The sequence below is a fragment of the Polypterus senegalus genome, chromosome 3 (assembly GCF_016835505.1).
Source record: "Polypterus senegalus isolate Bchr_013 chromosome 3, ASM1683550v1, whole genome shotgun sequence".
Taxonomy (NCBI): Eukaryota; Metazoa; Chordata; class Cladistia; order Polypteriformes; family Polypteridae; genus Polypterus; species Polypterus senegalus.
In genome coordinates this window covers 250,841,367-250,864,240 of record NC_053156.1, presented here as the reverse complement: position 1 = coordinate 250,864,240, position 22,874 = coordinate 250,841,367, and the positions used below count along the sequence as shown (strand labels likewise).

General features: G+C 33.7%; 1 protein-coding gene across 2 annotated transcripts in view; it reads right to left on the bottom strand.

Moving 5' to 3' along the window:
- Positions 1-22,874, bottom strand: part of lpin1a (lipin 1a) — a 93,940-nt gene that overhangs the window by 2,378 nt on the left and 68,688 nt on the right. For both annotated transcript variants that reach the window (XM_039748924.1, XM_039748925.1), the window contains exons 13-20: positions 21,157-21,249; positions 19,666-19,739; positions 15,762-15,900; positions 14,989-15,137; positions 14,537-14,623; positions 11,370-11,522; positions 4,007-4,121; positions 1,218-1,321 (exon numbers count right to left, since the gene is read on the bottom strand). In XM_039748924.1, the coding sequence (XP_039604858.1) occupies positions 1,218-1,321; positions 4,007-4,121; positions 11,370-11,522; positions 14,537-14,623; positions 14,989-15,137; positions 15,762-15,900; positions 19,666-19,739; positions 21,157-21,249 (914 nt within the window). The remainder of the gene's footprint in view (positions 1-1,217; positions 1,322-4,006; positions 4,122-11,369; positions 11,523-14,536; positions 14,624-14,988; positions 15,138-15,761; positions 15,901-19,665; positions 19,740-21,156; positions 21,250-22,874) is intronic.

Genomic DNA, 22,874 nt, shown 5'->3' with positions numbered 1-22,874 from the left:
TCCTTGTGCTCCGGCTGTGCTAAAATTCAGTTTAACTATACAAGTGCCTCTCTGCAGAAAGGCACCACAAAAAATATATCTATTATCTGTTTATATTACAGTTTGTATTTCTCTTATTTTGGGAATGTTTTCTTACATAACCTGATGCTTTAATGACTAAGTCCTAACTTTTTTTTTTCTTGTAAACAGTATTTAATAGATCAAACCAAATTTGCACAACGTAAACAGTGCCATCTTTATTGTCAGGCTATGGAAGTTTATAAAACACAAAATTAAGCATTTATTCAGTTCATACTGTTTTTCATATCTAAAAATGGTCCGTTGCTGTACTCTGCTTTCATATTTTGCTCAATTTTTGAGCCCATACTAACTATGAAACAGGGTTACTTTCAAAGAGTCATTTCAGACAAGGTTATGGCCACATTCCTTTTGGTATTTTGTAACGGAAGTTGCAAAGGGAAGTTTTTTGGATCTTGGATCTGCTCAGTTAAATTGTTTGAGGAGCCAGAATTAGGTTTGCACTTGTGCCATTAAGTTAAATAGTGTAGAAATGGCCTCAAGGTGCAGCTGAGGCATGGATCAAGCCTAGTTTGGAAGCATGACGACTTTTTCTGTATAGTTTTCAGATGTAGTCTTAATAGCTTTATTAATTTCTGTTGATCTTGTAGCAAAGTCATTACTGGTTTATGTAGATGGAAGCCAGTGACGGTGGTTTGGGCATCAAATGTCTTCTATATGCTTCCTACAGAAGATAAGTAATGTGTGGCCCAGTAGGATGTGACCCAGGGCTATGCTTTTATATCCAGGGCTGTTTCCTGCCATGTATCCAGTGCTCCTATGGGAAATCTCTGAACCTGTACAACCCTAAATTGGGTTAAGCAGATCTCAGAATAGGTTTCCCAACCCATGTTTTGGGATATTGCTCAGGTAAAAGTGGCTTTAAAAATAGATGGTGAGATTTATAGAAGTAACGCTTTTTATATTGTGACTTTGCTGATTTAGGGAATATTCTATAGAATGCACAGTTGTCTATGAAGAGGGCTCTTTTAACAAAATGTCATCAGGAAATGTGTGGCAACAGTAAAAACAGAGTTTAATCTAAATACAGGATGGTTGTGTTTGCTCAACAGAATGTCTAATTTGAATGATTAGCTTATTGCACTATAAACATTTTAAAAAATAAGAGTTTTTAACTGAAAAAGTAAGCCTTTACTTACGATGAGACATTGGTTTTTGCATGCTCTTGTATTAGCTCTCCTTTTGGATTAACTGTAAAAATTCGGTTTAAAGGAACTCCCACCTCCTTATATGAGTATACATCCTAATAAAATTGAAGCAGGCTTATTATTAAGATAATCCCTTTTCAAACACTTGTGATATACAACAGTAATACAAGAACAATAATTGTACAATTTAACAGTGCAATAAAAATGTTTAAGACATTTTGCTTCAAATTATTCAAAGATTAACTGTGAAGAAAACAACAAATTGCTACTGTGGGCTAATTTAAACTTGGAAAAAGAGTTATTTTGTTTTTATCATTTTAAATTAAACTTGTAAAAATCTAAACAATATGTAAGCTTTACATAAGAATAATGTGTAGAACAAGAATTATATAACAATTTAATTGTATTAGAGAATTTTAGAACCATATAGCGCATAATTTCAAGTTAATTATGTTAGAGGTCTTTCACAATAATATGGCATTACAAATTAAAACTCAACTATAGTCAGTTTTATACAGCATATGTCTCACACAAAAAATAAAATACCTTTGTATAACTGAAACCTATTACTTTAATATCCCAAAGTTGGCTAATGCATTTTTTGAATGGATACATACAGTACATTAAAACAAATTATCATAATATATATTGTACAACCCCGAATCAGAAAAAGTTGGGATAGTATGGAAAATGCAAATAAAACAAAAAACACAGTGAACTTAAATTTACTTTGACTTTTATTTAATTGCAGACACAATTATTTTATTATATATACACAAGATATTTCATGTTTTGTCTGATCAGTTTCACTTGATTTGTTAACATCCCTTCCTGTATTTCAGGCTTGTAACACATTCCAAAAGAGGTTTAGATGGAGGGCAAATTAGGACCAGTAATGAGGTAAAATAATTAAATAATGATGTGATTTTAAACAGGTGATGTAAACAGGTGACTGTAATCATGATTGGGTACAAAAACAATATCCATGAAAGGCAATGATGGGCAGAGGATCTCCAGTTTGTCAACAAATGTGTGAGAAAATTATTGAGATGATTCAAAACAGTGTTCCTCAAAGAAAGATTGAAAGGGATTTGCATATTTCTCCCCCTACAGTGTATAATATCATTAAATGATTCAAGGAATCTGGAGGAATTTCACTACATAAAGAAGCAAGGGTGCAAGCTTAAGCTGAATGCCCAAGATCTCTGATCCCTCAGATGGCACTGTATAAAGGAGCATCACTCACAGATGGCTGATATAACCACATGAGCAAGTGATTAGTTTGGCAAACCTTTGTCAAGCACTGCAATGCAAAGTTACATACACAAATGCCACTTAAACTTTTACTGTGCAAAAAAGATTTATGTTAACCATGTCCAGAAGCGGTGTCAACTTCTCTTGACTTGGAGGCATCTGGCATGGACCATCACACAGTGGAAATGTGTATTGTGGTCGATAAATCAGTACTCCAGATCTTTTATGGAAGAAATGGACATTGTGTGCTCTTGACCAAAGACAAAAAGGACCATCCACACTGTTATCAGCAACAAGTCCAAAAGCCAGGGTCTGTCATGTTATGAGGTTGTGTCGGTGCCCTTGGCAAAGGTAATTTATGCTTCTGTGAAGGCAGCATTAATGCAGAAAAGTACACTGAGATTTTAGAGCAACATATGCTGCTCTCAAAATGACATTTTTTATGGATCCCCATGCATTTTTTGACAATTCAATGCAAAACCACATTCTGCACATTTTACAAAGGCAAAAAGTACGGGTACTGGACAGACCCGCCTGTAGTTCTAACTTGTCCCAAACAGAGGAAGTGTGTGCAGTTTTGAAATAAAAAATGTAACAACGTTGACCCTGTACTGTTGCACACCTTAAGATGTGTATGCAGGAAGAGTGAGACAAAATAACACCTGAAACACTTCATTGTTTGGTATCTTCAGTGCCAAAATGTCTTTTAAGTGTTGTAAAAAGGGATGGCATTGCATTTTCCATCCTGTCCCAACTTTTTCTGATTTTTGGTTATATATATGTACTGTGTGTATGTATATACATGTATGTATTTCTTAAATTGTCTGTAACACTTCTGATCAAGAATTCCACAGATGAAACAAAAGAATTATAGTATTTACAAAAAAGTTTAGACACTCCTCAGATGTATACTTTTATATATTGTGTCATAGCAAAAATAATTAGCATATAGGAATTGCAAAGAAATGGCAGACAATATTGCAATTTATAGCACTGCAATAATTTTTTCTATCTATTGCCTCACTCCAGAATGAAAAATGAGGTTCCCTGCCTCACCTAGCTCAATATTAAAAAATGATGATAGGGACATGATGTTTCAGTAATTCACTTTAATTAAATCTTAATGGTTGATTTTAACACACAACTGTAACATGTGTGTGCTGATACATACATGGGCATCAGAAATGACAGATCAAATGGTAAATAACACAATTTAAAGACAGGAACACAGCTGTGCGGCTCCATGCATTAATGCAGGTTGATTCTTGTCATGCACAAGATACTATCAGGAGAGGCTACAGAAGCTTCAACCCCATAACTGAAATGAGCAGATTTTGATATACAATACAATTTTTAAAAGTTTCTAAGAGGATCCATACATAATCTCTATAGACTGACTCTAATCAGATATGAAAAACTCTTGTAATACACTTGTAAACAGTTCGATATCTTGGTTCGAACACACTTCGGCTACAATTTTTTTGGCCATAAAACAGTGAGAGTTCTATTCCAAAAGCTTTGCTTACCGTTGGTCTATTCCCAAAAGCAGCATAAAAAGGCTCGGTATTTGGATGGAATAAAGTTCTTATGTCCTTCAAACATTCTATTTTGAACTTCTCTGGCTTCTTTTCAATAACCTCCCTGAAAAATATGTATAAAACATAATCTGTAATAAATTATGTATACATATCATTAATAAGCAGATACAAAAAGTCAGAACATACTCAAGTGGTAAATTTAAATTATACATCCATACAGAATGCAACTATACCATATATAATTTACCTGCTGTTGACTACCACTGATACAAACTATATTAAGAAGTTTCAGTGTGTACTTGGCATCATGAAAAAAGTAATTAATTTAAAAAACTGCCATTAGCATTTTTATCAGGGATTCATAAAGTGTCAAGCAATGCTTTGGATATTGTCAGGGGCTAACCAACACTACCTAAATAAATGATAGCTCCTAATCAAAATCTGTATTTTTTTAAATTAGTCTTCAAGTCCACTTTTTCCTCATCCTTCTTTACTTTCTTATAAGTGGAACAAACTGAAACTATATTATTGTGAGGAAACTGTATTTAAAATACTGCATTTGAAGAACTGCACTTAACCACTTTATTTGTAATGTACTGTCAAACACTCTACTACTATCCAAAAAATTAACAGTGGTCTAATCTATAAAACATTTATTTATTTACTCCTGGTGCACTGGATTCAACAAAAAGAAAAAAAAAGAAAAAATGACTGATCAGTAAGTTAATAAAGATTACATCATTCCACACAGAACACAGTGATAATTACAATATTCTACCCCGATCACTTTTGTAGCAGCCTTTCAGACCAATCCATTTTCAGCACTTGTGTGAAGCTAATGAGAATGCCATGGAACACTGTTAAATTTTGTCGCAAAACCCTTAGGGCTGCTGAGAGTTTAACAAGGATGAGTTACTCCTTTTCAATTATTGAACTGTTTGCCAAATTATGTTCATTTTCCATTTTTTTTTTTTTTTTATTAATTTTATTACAATCCATACAAAGCAATCAAGATTTTACAAAAAGAAAAATTGAGTTAAGAACAGATCGATCCCCACCCCTGAGAGAGAGAGCAAGCCAAATAACGTTAAATTTAAGGCTTGTAAACATACCTAATTTAAAAAAAAAAAAAATTCTCTGTGCTTTATGAACTTATTTTAAAATATTACTGATTAGATCCTGCCATGTTTTGAAAAAGGTCTGTACAGATCCTCTAACTGAGTATTTGATTTTTCCAATTTCAAATAATATAACACATCAGTTTCCCACTGACTTAAAAGAGGAGAGTTTGGATTCTTCCAATTTATCAGAATGAGTCTGCGTGCCAACAGTGTAGTGAATGCAATCACAATTTGTTTGTCCTTCTCCACTTTAAACCCCTCTGGAAGAACCCCAAACACAGCTGTTAATGGGTTAGGAGGGATTGTGAGTCCAAGGCTGTCTGAGAGGTAATTAAAAATTTTTGTCCAGAATAATGTTAATTTGGTGCAGGCCCAGAACATGTGACCTGTTGAGGCTGGGACTTGGTTGCAACGTTCGCAGGTTGGATCATGTCCTGGAAACAGTTTGGAGAGTTTTAGTCGAGACAGATGTGCTCGATATATAATTTTGAGTTGTATAATTGTATGCTTTGCGCATATGGAGCTCGAGTGAATTCTCTGCATTGCTACTTTCCACTCCTTTTCTGATATATTAATTGAGAGATCTTTTTCCCAGTGTTCTCTTGGATCTTTGAAAGGGAGGGATTGTAAAATGATTTTATATATTGTAGAGATGGAGTCTAACTCCTTGAAATTGAGCAATAATTTTTCCAGCATGGTTGAGGGTGCAAGATGAGGAAAATCTGGAAGGTTCTGTTTAACAAAGTTCCTGATTTGAAGATAGTGAAAGAAATGTGTAGCTGGAATGTTAAATTTGGAATGTAATTTTTCATAGGATGCAAAGACGTTGTCTATATAAAGATCTCTAAGCAAGTTAATTCCTTTTCATTTTCCATATTTTTAATATTTGGTAATATAAAAACTTTGCTTTCTTCCAAGTATAAGATATTTTTTGAGGACATAATGCTTTTCAGCTTTTGACAAAAGCATATTTGCTGAAACCTTATACATTGTATCTGTTTACCTTGTAGAATTAATCTATGTTTTAAAGAGCTGTTATGGGGCAGTGCAGTTGATGTTACTATACAAAAGCACTTTACACTATCCCCTCTCTTAACATTTTGTTCCTCCACCTGAATGGTTCTGAAGTTCTTTACTGTCATAATACGGATTGCTTTATGATCTGAACCCATTCTAAAAGAAAGTACCTTAACAAACAGTGCTAGCTGAAAGCCCAAGCCAAATTAGAAGAAAACATTCTGAACATGCACTCAAAGTCACAGTGTGTATGTAATGAATGGGAAATCTTCAAAATTTAAGACTGCAAATCAAATTACCATGACTAATATGAACATATACTTAGTTAGGTAAAACTAATGTTTTGGGATTCTTGCATAAATAATTATGTGTTTTCATGTGCGTAAAACAGTAAATGGCTATATCAACTGAATTTTTGCAGTTTGAAAAGCAATGCAACGCAAATTAAATCCATCTCATATAAGAGGTCATTTGTACCCTCATTACCTAAGCTGTTTAATAGTAAAAAGCAGTTAAATAAGAACTGTAACTAATAATCAAATAAATTAATGATACTGTAGTTTTATTTATTTTCCCACATGGTTTAGTGTATATTGTACTGTATGTTTTTTTTTTTTCAAATTGTTGGATATTGACAACCAAATTAATGCCCCTTTGCTGAAAAAGACAGTTAATTCAGAGCTTGAATTACTGTAATACATTTTCCATTTGTTTTTTGATATTCTGTACAGCTTAAATAACAATTATTTAATTTGTATTGTAGCATTTTGGAACCTTCTACAAACCTTTGTGTTTTTTACTATGAAATAGTGTCATGGACATATTCCCTGGAAGACAGGTTAATGGTAGTATACTGTTAAGGTTGAGAACAATCTTCAAGATTTGAGGGTTCATGAATAAGAATATGGCTCTGTCACTCTACCATATTGGTACAAAAAGATTTATTAACTGGTACTTCCACAAAATACACACACTAAATCAAAAAATACTTATATAACAAATATATACACAGGTACCACATCTAAATATAATAATTCCTCCCACAGTGATAGATTACCTCCCACTTACTCTTCCTAAGAAGTTATTTGTATACATTTATTTCCACTGCTCAGGAATTTCAAATTTTTCAAAACAATTACTCTACCTCAATAAACAAATGTCTACCATAATTCATATAACAATTAACAACAATTTTATTTAATCCAAATACCTATAATAATTAAATGTTTTTAATACAAAGAGTCAAAGTCAGTAATATTTTCACCTTTTTTTGTAAATTAAATTTTCCCCGGTAAAACCATTAATTTAAACCATTTATGAGTTACCTCTGTATACATGGTTATGTTTCAGCCAGAACTCATCCAGCTGGGGTACACATGCTGTTTTTATGTTTACTTTGTCCATAGTCTTTGTTGCCAGTGTTGATTTTTTTGTTTCTTTATGTCAATGTGTATTGTGTTAGGGTTATTTTGTTTTGTAGGTGGTTCCCCAAGAAGCAGGGCCACCTATCCATCACTACAAGGTATTGAACCTCGCCCTATAAAGGGAGAGGTTATCCCACAGTACCTTACATTTTATTCAAATGCACTTGGAAGTTTGATGAGCGCTTCTTTTCAAATTTTCAGTTTTTTTGTTGTTTTTTGGGATATTTTGACCATTTGCTCTATTCTTGACCACTCTCTAGATTTCATATTGGGACTTTGTTCACCTTGGATTTCCTTTGCTTTTTCAGGCAATTCCTTTTTGCCGTTTGTGCTCCACACAATTTTTTGTTAGTATAGAGCATTTTTATGTGGAGTATTAATCTTTTTATTTATAAAAACTATGTTTGCCCTTGTCACTAGCTGTGTATCCCTCCAACACTAAGGATCCTCCTAAACCCCAGCATCCTGTTATAAACAAATTAAACTCTTTCACTAGGATAGATTTACCTGATTTAAAGAAAATAACCTCTCAATTAAAACCCTCCACCTGCGTCCTTGACCCGATACCAACAAGGTTTTTCAAAGAAGTATCAGGCGTGCTAATTGATAATGTTCTGGACATAGTAAATTCGTCACTAGATACGGGGGTCTTCCCAGACTGTCTTAAGACTGCTGTAGTTAAACCCCTACTTAAGAAACATAATCTCGACCTCTCAGCTCTTGAAAATTTTAGACCCATCTCTAACCTGCCTTTCTTAAGTAAAGTTCTGGAGAAGGCAGTCATTATGCAGTTAAATGACCACCTAAATAAACATGCTATTCTTGATAAATTTCAGTCGGGTTTTAGAACAAATCACAGCACAGAAACTGCACTCGTTAAAGTAGTAAATGACTTGCGGGTAAATGCAGACAGAGGCGATTTATCTGTTCTCATCCTCTTAGATCTGAGTGCTGCATTTGACACCATTGATCACAACATTCTTAGAAATCGCCTTAGTCAATGGGTGGGCCTCTCTGGCAGTCTTAAATTGGTTTGAATCCTACCTGACAGGGAGAAAATTTTTGTTAGTTGTGGGAATTACAACTCGAAGACACATGATATCCGATATGGTGTTCCACAAGGCTCTATCCTGGGTCCGCTGTTATTCTCAATCTACATGCTTCCGTTAGGTCAGATTATCTCAGGGCACAACGTGAGCTACCACAGCTATGCTGATGACACACAGCTGTACTTATCAATAGCACCTGATGACCCTGATTCTATTGATTCACTAACAGAATGTCTGACTTGTATCTCAGAATGGATGAATAGTAATTTTCTCAAGTTAAATAAAGAGAAACTGAAATCTTAGTGATCAGCAATAATGGATACAATGAGGCTATTAGAAATAAACTGGATACATTAGGATTAAAAGTCAAGACGGAGGTAAAAAGCTTAGGGGTGATTGTTGACTGTAATCTGAATTTTAAATCACATATTAATCAGATCATTAGGACAGCATTTTTTACTTAAGAAACATAAGTAAAGTTAGACCTCTTATATCACTGAAAGATGCTGAGAAATTAGTTCACGCGTTTGTTTTCAGTCGACTAGATTACTGTAACGCACTCCTCTCAGGACTACCCAAAAAAAGATATAAATCGTTGCAACTAGTGCAGAATGCAGCTGCTAGAATCCTAACTAGGAAAAGAAAATCCAAACACATTTCTCCAGTTTTAATGTCACTACACTGGTTACCTGTGTCATTCAGAATTGACTTTAAAATTCTGCTTATGGTTTATAAAGCCTTAAATAATCTCCCCATCTTATATATCGGAATGTCTGACACCTTATATTCCAAATCGTAACCTCAGATCCTCAAATGAGTGTCTCCTTAGAATTCCAAGAACAAAACTTAAAAGAAGTGGTGAGGCGGCCTTCTGCTGTTATGCACCTAAAATCTGGAATAGCCTGCCAATAGGAATTCGCCAGGCTGATACAGTAGAGCACTTTAAAACACTGCTGAAAACACATTACTTTAACATGGCCTTTTTATAACTTCATTTTAATCGTAATTTAACTTAATCCTGATACTCTATATGTTCAATTTCCTCAAAATAACTATTCATGGTGGCTCTAAAATCCGTACTGACCCCTACTCTCTTTTCTGTTTCTTTTTTTCGTTGTGGTGGTGGCCTGCCACCACCACCTACTCAAAGCTTCATGATGCTCCAACAATGATGGACGGATTAAAAGGCAGAAGTCTACGTGACCATCATCATCATCAAGCCCTTCTGTGAGAATCCTAAATCCAAAGAGGACTGTTTCATTTATGTTAGGTAGAAAGCCCAGAGGGGACTGGGCGGTCTCATGGTCTGGAATCCCTACAGATTTTATTTTTCTCCAGCCGTCTGGAGTTTTTTTGTTTTTTCTGTCCCCCTTGGCCATTGAACCTTACTTTTATTCGATGTTAATTATTGTTGATTTATTTTGTTTTATAATTGTGTCTTTCATTTTTCTATTCTTTAATATTTAAAGCACTTTGAGCTACTGTTTGTATGAAAATGTGCTATATAAATAAATGTTGTTGTTGTTGTTGTTTCATGTTTTCCTCCACTAATGGGTATTTTTGGAGATACCTTAAGGTTTTGTGTGCTTTCCTTCAAGGCCCATGTCATTTTGGTGCTTCTGAAGCATAACACAAAGTACCCATGGGAATGGAGTACACTGAACAACACAGCCTGGGTAAGCTATTGTAAACAAAACAAAATGTAAATATACATTTCTTTTTGATGCATTAAAAACAAACAATTAAGGGATTTGTATTCATTTTTAAAAAATATGCCAAAACAAAATACAGAACTGTTAGCTAAAATCATTCAATGTTCAATGAAAACAAAACCAATAAACATTAACTGCACCTAATGTATTCATCCACTAATACACTATCAAATTGTGATGTTTTAATACTTTTATTTTTTGATATACAGTTAGTGACAGAATCCTCTGCCACAAACACTACTGATGTTGAATCAAGTTATAATCTTGCAAGAACAAAATGTTTTAACTAAATATCTAAAAAATATTGCTAAACTAAAATATTTTAAATAGATACATTTTTATAACATCTTCCTACATAAATTATTTGGAAAATTATAGTATCACGGGGCCAGGCATGATTCTCAAATGAGAAATCTGCTGCTAAAAAGGCTTCACCTACTGGGTTTATTTCTAAAACACCTCTCCCCAACTTCTCCAGTCCGTGCACTTTAAACCACCAAGTTTTCAGGTAAAAAGCAAAAACAAAACTGAACAATAGACACTACACAAAGAGAAAATAAAAAGCCAAAATTACAGTTTTGAGTTCAGTGTCACATGATTAATACATTGTTATATTCATGGTTGTCTCCAGATGTACTGTATATATGCTATGTCTGTTTCAGAAAGACTAGAACATCTAAAACAACAGCAATTACCTACCCTGTTTTTCCATATACACCATAAATAATACAGGTTACTTCAACTTTGTGTCAGTGACTAATTGTGTGTGTGAGTGTACTCTATAAAAAACTAGAGCATCATCCAGCTCCAAAAGATCCGGAAATAGATGTATTATTGGATGACAGAAGGACTGTTGTATTTCCCCTTCATAAGCTAAGATAGTAGGAAGTTAAAAAAAACAATTTTTCAATTTATACTTGGCAGATTCTGGTTACATTTTTTTTGCTTAAATGCAGTAATTTAGGAACAAACATAAACTCCCTAAAACCCTTTAACATTGGTAGAATTATGCATAAAACATGCCATACCTGTGCAGTGCAGAAAACAGGCTGCTTGGACTGAGAAGAACAGGACCTTGGGGTAACATGGTTCCTCTTTCATTGACCCAATGCAGATATCCTCTTGTCATATCAGCCATGCCAATTGCCCTAGCTGAGCAGTATAAGAACTTGTAGCCATTTCTTTTTAAAGTAAAACAAGCAAAACACACATATAAGTAGGAACTTGCCGACAAAAAGAACTTAACAGTAAGTAAGTAATAGTAACTTAAGCAGTTTCAAGTACAATTAGTTTTTGAAAAATACTGAGGCTATATATATATATATATATATATATATATATATATATATATATATATGATGCTGGCATCCAAGGTTCATATATATATATATATATATATATATATATATCTATATACACACATATATATATATATATACACTAGCAAAATACCCGCGCTTTGCAGCGGCGAAGTACTGCATTAAAATTTTTATTGAGAAGAAAATTAAACCTTTTTAAACTGAGGGAAAATATGCCAATAATTATTTGTTAAGGATCTCTTTGTATACCATGTTGTCAGTTCGGCCCTCCGGTTGTAACATGACCAAGCTGTGCGCTGAGCTTACTCTTTAATCGGTTTCAGTTTCATGGTTTGTTTCAATTATGACAGTATTTGCAGGATTTGTTGTGTTGAAGTGACATTTGGCATCTGTCAAGCGTTGTAAGGACACAACCGGTTTCATCGATAAAATCACATCCAGCTTTTGAGAGTTTAAACATTCATAAACATCAAAATGTCCACTACTGAAATCGTCACCTGTGAATCTAAGATGTTTAAGAGGCATTGGCGGTTGTCGAAAGGTGTAAAATATTTGGCCATTTCGGTACACTTGAAAGCGACAACCGAACAATTCAGCGGCAGCCATCAACTCACATGCAGAACCATAGGAGAAGAGCTTAACCATTTCACTCTTCTAGTGCTCCTGTGTAGTATAATTATCTCCTGTACCGTCATCAGTCCACACCTTGAACCTGTCCCAGTCATTCAATACATAAGACACAATGTTCCTCCGGATATCAAGAGTGAGCCTGATATGGCCGTGCAATATGTAACAAAGAGAATGGAAAAGGTACGTGCCATCTCCGGGCATGGAAACCACTCGGTAAGTGACAGTTCTTTGATATATAGTGATCACCTTTATAGACATGGTAATGGGGGTTGGAATGATAAAGGAAATGGGTACCTGAGAAATGTAAAGTAAGTCTAAAATACCTATACAATAACTATAATTGTAATAAACAAACAATAAAACAGCGGAGAAGCCGTGGATTAAACAAAAAGGCTGTAGTTATCAGTAGGGAGACGTGAATCCCGTGGCGAAGCAAGGAAGGGAATGTCGAGACTGGAGTGACGGACGGTCTTATATAGGCAGGCAGCCAACAACGTGGGAGGAATTGGGATGGGGGACCCAACGCCACCTCACACGGTGGCCGAGCTGCAGGCTATGGACATATATATATGTACGTAAGTAGGATTCAGTTAGCGTTGGGAACCCGTGTACAAAATTTCTTGAAGATGGGCCCATAAGTAACAAAGACTGTTGAAAAGTTCAATATGGCGGCCAACAGTGGCATCATACCACCGAAATAAGTACGTACATTGGTTTCGGTTAGTGCAAGGAAGCCGCCTACCAAATTTCGAGAAGATGGGGCCATAAATAAGAAAGTTCAACATGGCGGACGTTGTTGACCGCTATGACCATTACGCATAGAATTTCGAAATGAAACCTGCTTAACTTTTGTAAATAAGCTGTAAGGAATGATCCTGCCAAATTTCAGCCTTCTACCTACACGGGAAGTTGGAGAATTAGTGACGTTGGAAAGTTCCATATGGCGGCCGACAGTGGTGTCATACCAACGAAATAAGTACATACATCGGTTTCCGTTAAAAGTTCAATATGGCGGCCGGCAGTGGCATCATACCACCAAAATAAGTACCAAATTTCAGCCTTTTACCTACATGGGAAGTTGGAGAACTAGTGACGTTGTAAAGTTCAAAATGGCGGCTGACAGTGGCGTCATTCCACCAAAATAAGTATGCACATTGGTTTCGGTTAGAGCAGGGAAGCCACCTACCAAATTTCATGAAGATGGGGCCATGAATAAGAAAGTTCAATATGGTGGACGTTGTTGACCGTTATGCGTAGAATTTCGAAATGAAACCTGCTTAACTTTTGTAAGTAAGCTGTAAGGAATGGGCCTGCCAAATTTCAGCCTTTTACCTACACGGGAAGTTGGAGAATTAGTGACGTTTGGAAAATTCAATATGGCAGCCGACAGTGGCGTCATACCACCGAAATAAGTATGTACATCGGTTTTGGTTAGCACAGGGAAGCCGCCTACCAAATTTCGTGAAGATGGGGTCAGCCTTCTACCTACACGGGAAGTTTGAAAATTGGTGACGTTGGAAAGTTCCATATGGCGGCCGACAGTGGCGTCATACCATCAAAATAAGTAAGTATATCGGTTTCGGTTAGCGCAGGGAAGCCGCCTACCAAATTTCGTGAAGATGGGGCCATAAATAAGAAAGTTCAACATGGCGGACGTTGTCGACCTTTATCGTCGACCTACATGGGAAGTTGGAGAATTAGTGATGAGTTAGTGAGTCAGTCAGTGAGGGCTTTGCCTTTTATTAGTATAGATATACACATATATATATATATGTGTATATATATATATATATATATGTGTATATATATATATATATATATATATATATATATATATATATATATATATATATATATGGGGTGCCAAACAGGATGATTTTCGGAATATATAAAGTCAGTGTTCTGAATATATAACACCAAAACCTGATTATATAAAGTCAGCGGTGGAAAACATAAAGTCATTCCCAAATGACTATATTTATATATATATTATAGTAAAAAACAAAGTATTAGGTTTAATGCATGATGAAAAATTAGGTTTTTGAGCCTGCACTATTCAGTGGGGAAAACAGTGATTGTTTTTTTTTCTCTCTCTAGTTATTATGCATGAAAAACTCAATAAAAATGTAGTCTCTCATTCTAGTAGCACATTTCTCAAAATATAATACATATACGCTTTCTTAACCTAGAAGCACAGCTTAAATAAGGCATTCCCTTCAATTTCAATTAAGTAAAGGTACACTTACTGGCTAACTTTGTGATAAAGACGAGCAATGCCTTGATGAGTCCAGTCCTTCCCAAGAGTTGGAAGAATGTGACCTAGTGTGTCAGATCTGCAGAGATAAATATATATATATACCATATATATCATTGTATACCCTTATACCTGTGCATGGGAAATTATTAATTTCAGTACAAGTCCATGGAACTAGAAAACCATAGCACTTCATAATATATTTTAGTGAATATAAGAAAGATTTTTCATGTTCAGATGATATGAAATATCAATGCATGAAATGCACCATTGATAATACCATTGAAGGACCTTTATATCATTCATTTGAATGTGATTTAAAAAATCAATACATTTCAAAGGGGAAATACATACATTACAGTGGAATGTGGAAAAAAACTGGAATATGCTGAGAAACAAACCCATATTAAGTCACTTATTTTACATGCAAATAAAATTCTATACCTTGTAATGGTTCCATCAATGTCTGAAATCACAATTTTGTCATCCCAGTTCCAAAGGTATATAGTACCCACACAGCGACAAGTGCCCTGGTACTGTGTGGTAACACTGAAAATCACATCATTAGGTCCATCCTTTAAATGTAGACTTCTCTAAAGGTAAAATAAATTATATTTAAATATACATAGCATATGAAGCAAAATGTATAGTTCAATCTAAAAGCAATTTTAAGGAAACATACATTTTAATAGAATTGCTCTATTGCCTTACAATTTTGCTAATGTACAAGTCCAGATAAATACATATTTGTGCCTTCAGAAAAGACGCATGTACGTATGAAGGGCCACTAAATCTGTTACTTACTTTCAATTAATTCATCCATGTACTATATATCTGCTTTTTCCTGGTCATTCATATTTATTAAAGGTACAGAAGTTATTGTAAGTTACTGTGACAAGCAAATCACCACTATATTCATGCAACATTGTGACATCTCATTTAAAAAAGAGTGAGCAAGTGAATATATTCAATCAATGCATGTTACGCTACTGTCAAATAAAAACATAAAACTTGGCACAACAGTTTTAAAAATAAGATATAAAATTACTTTTTATCCAATTTCCTTTATCATCTGTTCTCCTCAGTGGCTAGGAATTTGTAATATCAAAAATGTTGCATCTATCAAACATTTTGGGACTTTATTTATTAAAACATCCATGGGCTTTTGGAGTAGATTATCTGATGTGAAGTTCTGCTGGGATTTCACTAATACTTACAAGCTGGTCAGAAGTGAGCCTGAGAGTTTTTTTATATGAAACAGCTGAGGGAGAAAAAGCAAGCGATTCTTGCTGAAGAGGGCTAGATTTTTTGGAAGTCCTAGGGTCTTCATCACTCGATGATGATTCATCTTTCAACCTAGAAAAGTAAAAAAGAAAATAAACACATTTACTTATACAGTATATGGCTATTACATACTTGCAGACTTTACAGTAACAGTTACATTATGATGCAATTAAAAAGTCATCTTGGTTAATCTTTCTGGTTACAATCACTTGAAATAGCATACCAAAACAAATTCGGAACATTATTATTTTAAAACAGAATGTTTTTCATCACATTGTCAAAATTGTACATATTATGCATTCAATTGCACCTGTACATTGTCTCAAAGTGAATTCATGAAGAACAAATTACAGCAGGCAGAAATACAAAAATGCTTTTTGGAGCAAATTAAATTGTACTTAGAATTTGAAACACTTTATATTTATAAACAACTATAATACAAGGATTGAGATTCTCCCATTCAAAGTCAAGAAGGGCATTCAACCCAAAAAGAGATATACAATATGTATAAGACAGTCAGTAATGTTGTACTAGCACAACTATAACACGAAATCAACGGGTAAGTGGCCATATGTAGCATACAAGAATTGATGGGAAAATATGTTAAGAACTGGTTTAAATTTTCTTTGCAGAGGACAATGATGTTAATGGCAAGTGGATTTAAAACAGGGCTAAAGCAGCATGTAATTAAAAAAAAAACTTAAGATATACTGTATAACGATAGAATTGTATTTGTTCCCTAGAGGAAAATCTGGCTTTTTACAGAAACCGAGAAACTTAAAAAAAAAACAAAAAAAATCAAAAACTAACAGGAAAGAAAGCATCTGAGCAGGTAGTCACAGTCACAGTGAGGCATGATGCAGGTGTATTGCTATTGGTATAATGGAGCCTAAGTAGCATTTTCTGAATAATTCATTTGATAAAAGTCCTCAGTGTGTCAGAGAGAGAATGTGCAGAATTGTTCATAATGACAATCAGTTTTATTTTCATTCTCACCTTTGCAATTAAGTGGAGTCACACTCATTATATTCTACTTGTTTGTGGTAAAATTCTAAAATTCTCTACAGAAGGCTGTGTATCAACATGAGGCATAAAGAGGATTAAATGTAGCATTTAATGTATTCTTATATAAAGCTGTTCTCAGAAGACAGGCTTAGAATACTAAAATGATTTAAGAATGTAATATTTACAAGGGACGTTCAAAAAGTTTCTGCACTTTTTTAAACTCTATTTATTAAGAATTTCAAAAACAAATTCATCACTTTTCTACATAGTCACCTTCCTTTGCGATGCAATTTTCCCAGTGTTGTATCAAGTTTTTAATGCTCAATTACTACTCCTTCCTCCATTACCATTTCCAAGGAAAATACGAACATCCGGAAAATTTTTAAACGGCCCTCATATATTCACACACCTAGGTATTTAAATGTGTAGAGGCAAAACAATAAAAAGATCCTTATAGTTTGTCTCAAAATATTAGTTCAGTAAAAAAGTAAAATTTTAACATAGAAATCAAGCTAATTCAAAATCTAGGTACTCTAGGTGTATACAGTGACTGACACTGTGTGAAGAAAGTCTTTGAGATGTTAACAGATGTTAACACTGAATTGGAAAAGTACTAAAGAAATTCTAGTTGAAAACTAAAGATGTTTGTGTTTAGACAAATCGATTGTTGAAAGATAAATTGATACATTGTTGGAATGCTCAAGTAGGCAAAAACAACTTAAAGATGAGGAAGTGAATTACTGAATGATGAAAAAAATTGAGGTGGAAAGTGATAAGCTGTGATAAAAAAGGTAAACTCTGTGAAATAAATTGCAAAAAGACACCTACAGGCTTTAACAGTATATATAGAACAAAAAACAAACATAAATGAAGAACTAAATGTAGTGAGTATGAAGTACTGTTCAATGGACTATTACGACAGAAAGTATAGGATACAAGAATATCTTCGTGAAATACATGGAAAAGAAGAAGAAACTGAAAGGACCTAGCTGTAGGTTATCGTGTTATTCTTACTTTACCTGGATTTGCCTTCGATAAAGCAAATACCTACTTATTTCCATTTTAATCTCGGATCATAAATGCTCTGTATTAAAGTTGAGGTTACTTTACCAACTAAATAGTGCTACTAGTGCTTAAATTATAGTCTGTTGGACAGTTTACAGTTCTGTAAATAACTTTCTGTAAATAACTCACAAAATAGTTAAAACAAACACGCAGGTTAACTTTCACAGCATGGAAGATTCTGTGTATGTGTGGCAGGCCAGTAGCAACTGTGTCTATCACATGGTAGAAATAAAGAAAATTTTATTTCTTATTTGATGTGTCATGTTTACTTCTCATACTTGTGGTCACTAGTATTTGTCTGAATAGGACCATGCAACTCTACAGGAATGTTTCTTTTTATCCCATAGAAACTGACAAATTTCTTGAATTTTCTAATTCTCTAAATCCTGCTCTCAACTATACAGATGATTTCCTGCATGGATTGCAACATATTAATTAAACAGATGACACAGTAACACTTTCTGAAATGACTGAACACTTAATGAACTCTAAAAGGGTGCCAAGTTGCAATACCTGCCCACTGTTATCCTGAATCCTATTTAGCATTCTAAAATCTAACCCCTAACCAACCTCCAAATACTACTTCCATTTGTCTCAATCTGCTATTTCTATGTCCTAATTGAGGTTGATTTTATAGAAACATGCAGACTCTGTTCAAGGTAGCTCTTGAAGTCACATATCTCTTTTACAGCCTAAGCTTCACTCATCATTTTATCTCTGTGGTTCACTAGATTATAAAACACCGCGATTTCTCCTCCTTCCCTTTCATAACTTGGTACAGAAAATGTATCAATCAACCCCTGCTGCACCACAGGGACAACTTTTTTATTTTATTTCTGATCTTACCCTCCTCTTCAGAACAATTTGTTTTCTTTTTTTTCTTATTTATTTTTATAATTTTTTTAACTAATTGACAAAAAATACTGTGAATGTAAAAGTGAAAAATGATGGACATAAATGATGGAGATTTTTAAATTCAATTATAATTGCATACTAAAGTTATATCCATCTATCCAAGTTTTAGAAACACTTTTTAAAATGTTTTTAAATATATGACTTTTTCATTCATTCATTCATCCAATTTCCTCCTGATTGTATAAAGGTACCTTAAAGTTTACACATTTTAGTATTATAAATTTATTTTCAACAAGAACTACATTATTGTATGTCACATATCTTTATATGCAACTGAATTATGTATGTTAAAGAAGGCAAAGTATGAAAAGGCTATATGAAGCTTGATAGAATATTTTCATAAACGTAGGTATTCAATGTTTTGAAATGTGCTAGTGAATGACAAACTGGAGAAGAATTGATGTAAACTTACAGAATCGGCATTGCAAAGCAGCCTTACCCCAAGTTGTCTCAAAAATGTGCTGTTTCCTCAACTCATAAATGAATCTAAAGCATATGTTTGAGCTTATGTTAAAAAAATAAATAGTAACCAAGTTACCAAGACAGAAAAACATAATAACAACCGCAAAAATTAGACAAATCTAGCACAGCAGACTATAAACAAGTTACAAGTACATTTATGTCAGTTTTTCATGTAGGTTAAGAGGATGTAAGGATTAGTCGTCATACAATATAACGTGCATAAATTTTAACCTGTTATTATCTTATCTTGATGTAGCAGAACCCAAACAAATAAAGCTTAATTCTTTTTTTGCTGGATTGCTATGTTTTTCTTGAGCAGCACAGATATGGAAAATGGGTTCACTTAACAAGACCTTTATCCAAAATGGTAAACAAGATAAAGAGTACTACCTGCTTGAAGAGGTCCCAGGTGGTTCATTTCCCAAATGTCCTATAAAATTTCCAATATTTTCTGAACTGGATTCCTTATTAGATAAAAACACGCAATAAGGGGGGAACATTACGTCCTAATACTTTTCTTTCTTTCTATATATACATACCATACATCTCATGCAAGATTTAAGTTACTTTCCCAGCAAACCTTCATTTAAACCTTTTGTTTTAGCAAACTGCATATCCTATATATTCACACTTTCAACTTTATTTAGATTAATTAAAAAATGCATACATTTAAATGATTCAAAGAAATAATTAATGTGAAATACTAACATACAGTAAATGATTAATATGACTGCTATTATGGCATATCAATTTCTTTTAATGAAGAAACCTTTGTTCATTTCCTATTTTTTAACCATAAAGCAGCTAATTCCAAATCTTGAGAGTGACCACAGACAGTCTGTGACTTGACCATCTGGCACACATTAGTGTACTGATAAAATCAAAATGTACAGAATGGATACTTGCAATTTTTATAGCAACAGAAATTTTATAAGCAACTATAATACATATTCAACCTTCCAAGCTATTATTCATTTTTCTGCACTACAAAATTTAATGCTAATCTATTTACTTAGTGTTTTTTTTCTATTGATCAACACAAACAAAACCTTTTAAATCTCAGTTAAAGCAAAACTCTACATATCTGTCTTAATTATAAGAAAAACTGACACAAGTATTTACTTTTCTTTATTTATGTCAGTCAACGCCATTAAGTAAACTTCTTATTTAATCAGATTTGTCATGTCCAGCATTCTATAAGCAAAGTCAGAAGTTAACAATAGTATAAATTACATTTCTCTTTAAAGTAAATTACACTGAAAAACAAATTACAATCTGAACCAATATAATTCTTTTTAGCTTATTGATCCCACAATTTTTAAGTTGAGGCAAATCATTTAGAGTGATTGGGTGCAATTCACTTGTTTTTTTTACTGAAGTAAATCTATTTTTTAAGTTGTTCTTCTTTTTTGGCATTTGAAAAGCGATCAAATTGGAAAGTTCGACCGAAAGAATATACAAACGGCCCCTCAAACACAGCACATGAACCAACCTAAAATATTAAGTTAAATGAAATAGGATTTTTACGTTTATTCCCTCCACCATAACTTAATTTGGTACAAACAATTTTTTTTTACTTTGATTGAGATCTGAAACCAAATATTTCAAGCTGCAACACTAAATGACTAATCTTAAGTTGCTTGAAAGAGAAAATTTACGTTGAATGAACAACATCAATGTTATACTTTTATCAGTGTATGATGATTACTGTTATCATGGCATTTAATTGGCGGATGTTTACATTTTTGCTCAATTTTAATTCACTTTCAACTCACTTGTTTATTAAAACTTTTACGTATAATTTACTTTCCTTCGTTATACACATATCAAACATCTTATGTTGCCACAGTTCTTTTTTTTTTTTACAATTTGTACACATACCTGTTTAACATTGTTGTTTCTCCCTCTCCAAGAAAACCACCATCGGCTTCCTTTCTTTGGCATTTTTTCCTTCATTATATTTTCAACCGTTGCCTGAGGTAAATGAAAGAAATAACTACCAGAAGGCAAAAAAACTAAAAGCATGCAAAATAACTTTCAAACTAATAAATAAAATATCAACATACTGGAGATGAGCCAAAGATCTTTGAAAAACAAAAAGTGATGAAGTCAAAAGCACAAAAGACATAACTAAAGCATGAATACTTAAGAATGCATTTTAAACAAAATGAAAAAGAAGAGCGATAAGAACAAAAACAAAAAGCAGAAAATAAAATATTTTATTAGTTGTTACATATATATCGTTTTAAAAATATAAAAAGCAAATTAACAAATCTGTTCTAAGTAATATAGATTGAAAGAGAGAAAAGTAAAATATTGTTCAGTGCAGAATGCTGACATCTATATTTATGCCGAAAACAAAAGTAATTGTATTTACCATGTTTTCATCAGTGTAACTATATTTAACTACACCACCCCTTCATCCATTTTCCTAACCCCCTGCCGTTAGTAAAATGTGAAATTCTATGCAACCAATGCCTCTCTTAGAAACATTAAGTGGGAATCAGGAATCATCCCTTGTTGGGATGCCTGTCCACTGCAGAGTGTAATCATAAACATGCATTCAAAATACACGGGCTAACAGACATCTTTTATATTGTTGACGGAAACCAGAGACCCTATGGAAGATTCCCACAGACACAAAACCTCAGCAAACACAATGAACCCTGCCCCTTGAAGTAACAGCACTAACCACTATGTAATACCATAATTTGATACCCTTCAGCATAACATTTATCAATTACACTTTTTGTAGCTATACAAATACTAATATCATTCCTTAACATATGTTTGCTAGGGTAAAAAAAAAATCACTTTTTTTTTGAAGCATGAGTCTTTGTATATTTGTTTTCACAGTTGTAATATAATACTTGGATAACAAATTTAAAATTTAAATACAATTATTCAATTCAATTATTTTAATGAACTACAGTAAGTGTATTTTATGAGACCAATCATTATACACCATGACCTGAAGAAGGGGCCTGATCTGCCTCAAAAGCTTGCATATTGTAACTTGTTCAGTTAGCTCAGGGGTCCTCAATCACAGTCCTGGAGGGCCGCAGTGGCTGCAGGTTTTTGCTCCAACCCAGTTGCTTAATAAGAAGCACTTATTGCTCAAGTAACACTTCTGCTTCACTTTAGATGTCTTGCTTGTTAAGATTTTGAACCCTTATTGCTTATTTTAGTCTTAAACAGCTGTATTCTTGGTTTTTAATTGTCTCCTAAGCAGCAATAACATGCAAATGACAAAAGAGACCAGCAGTTCTCCATTTAGCTTGTTACCATTTACACTGTTGTGTATTTATCATGCACTATTGGGTTTAATTAAATACTTGGAAGGAAATTAAAGAGAAAAAAGTGAAGGACTGAGAATTACTCGTCCATTTTAGCCTTCAAATCATTTGGATGGTATCCTTAGAAAGGGGAAGAAAATCTAGGATATGAGAATTACTTGACATAGCAGAGTTAAAGCACTAACAAGCCATGAAATTAAATTATTGGCAAGAATTGCTTTATAATTAAGTAACCGGCTTAAAACAAAAACCTGCAGCCACTGTGACCCTCCAGGGCTGTGATTGAGGACCTCTGAGTTAGCT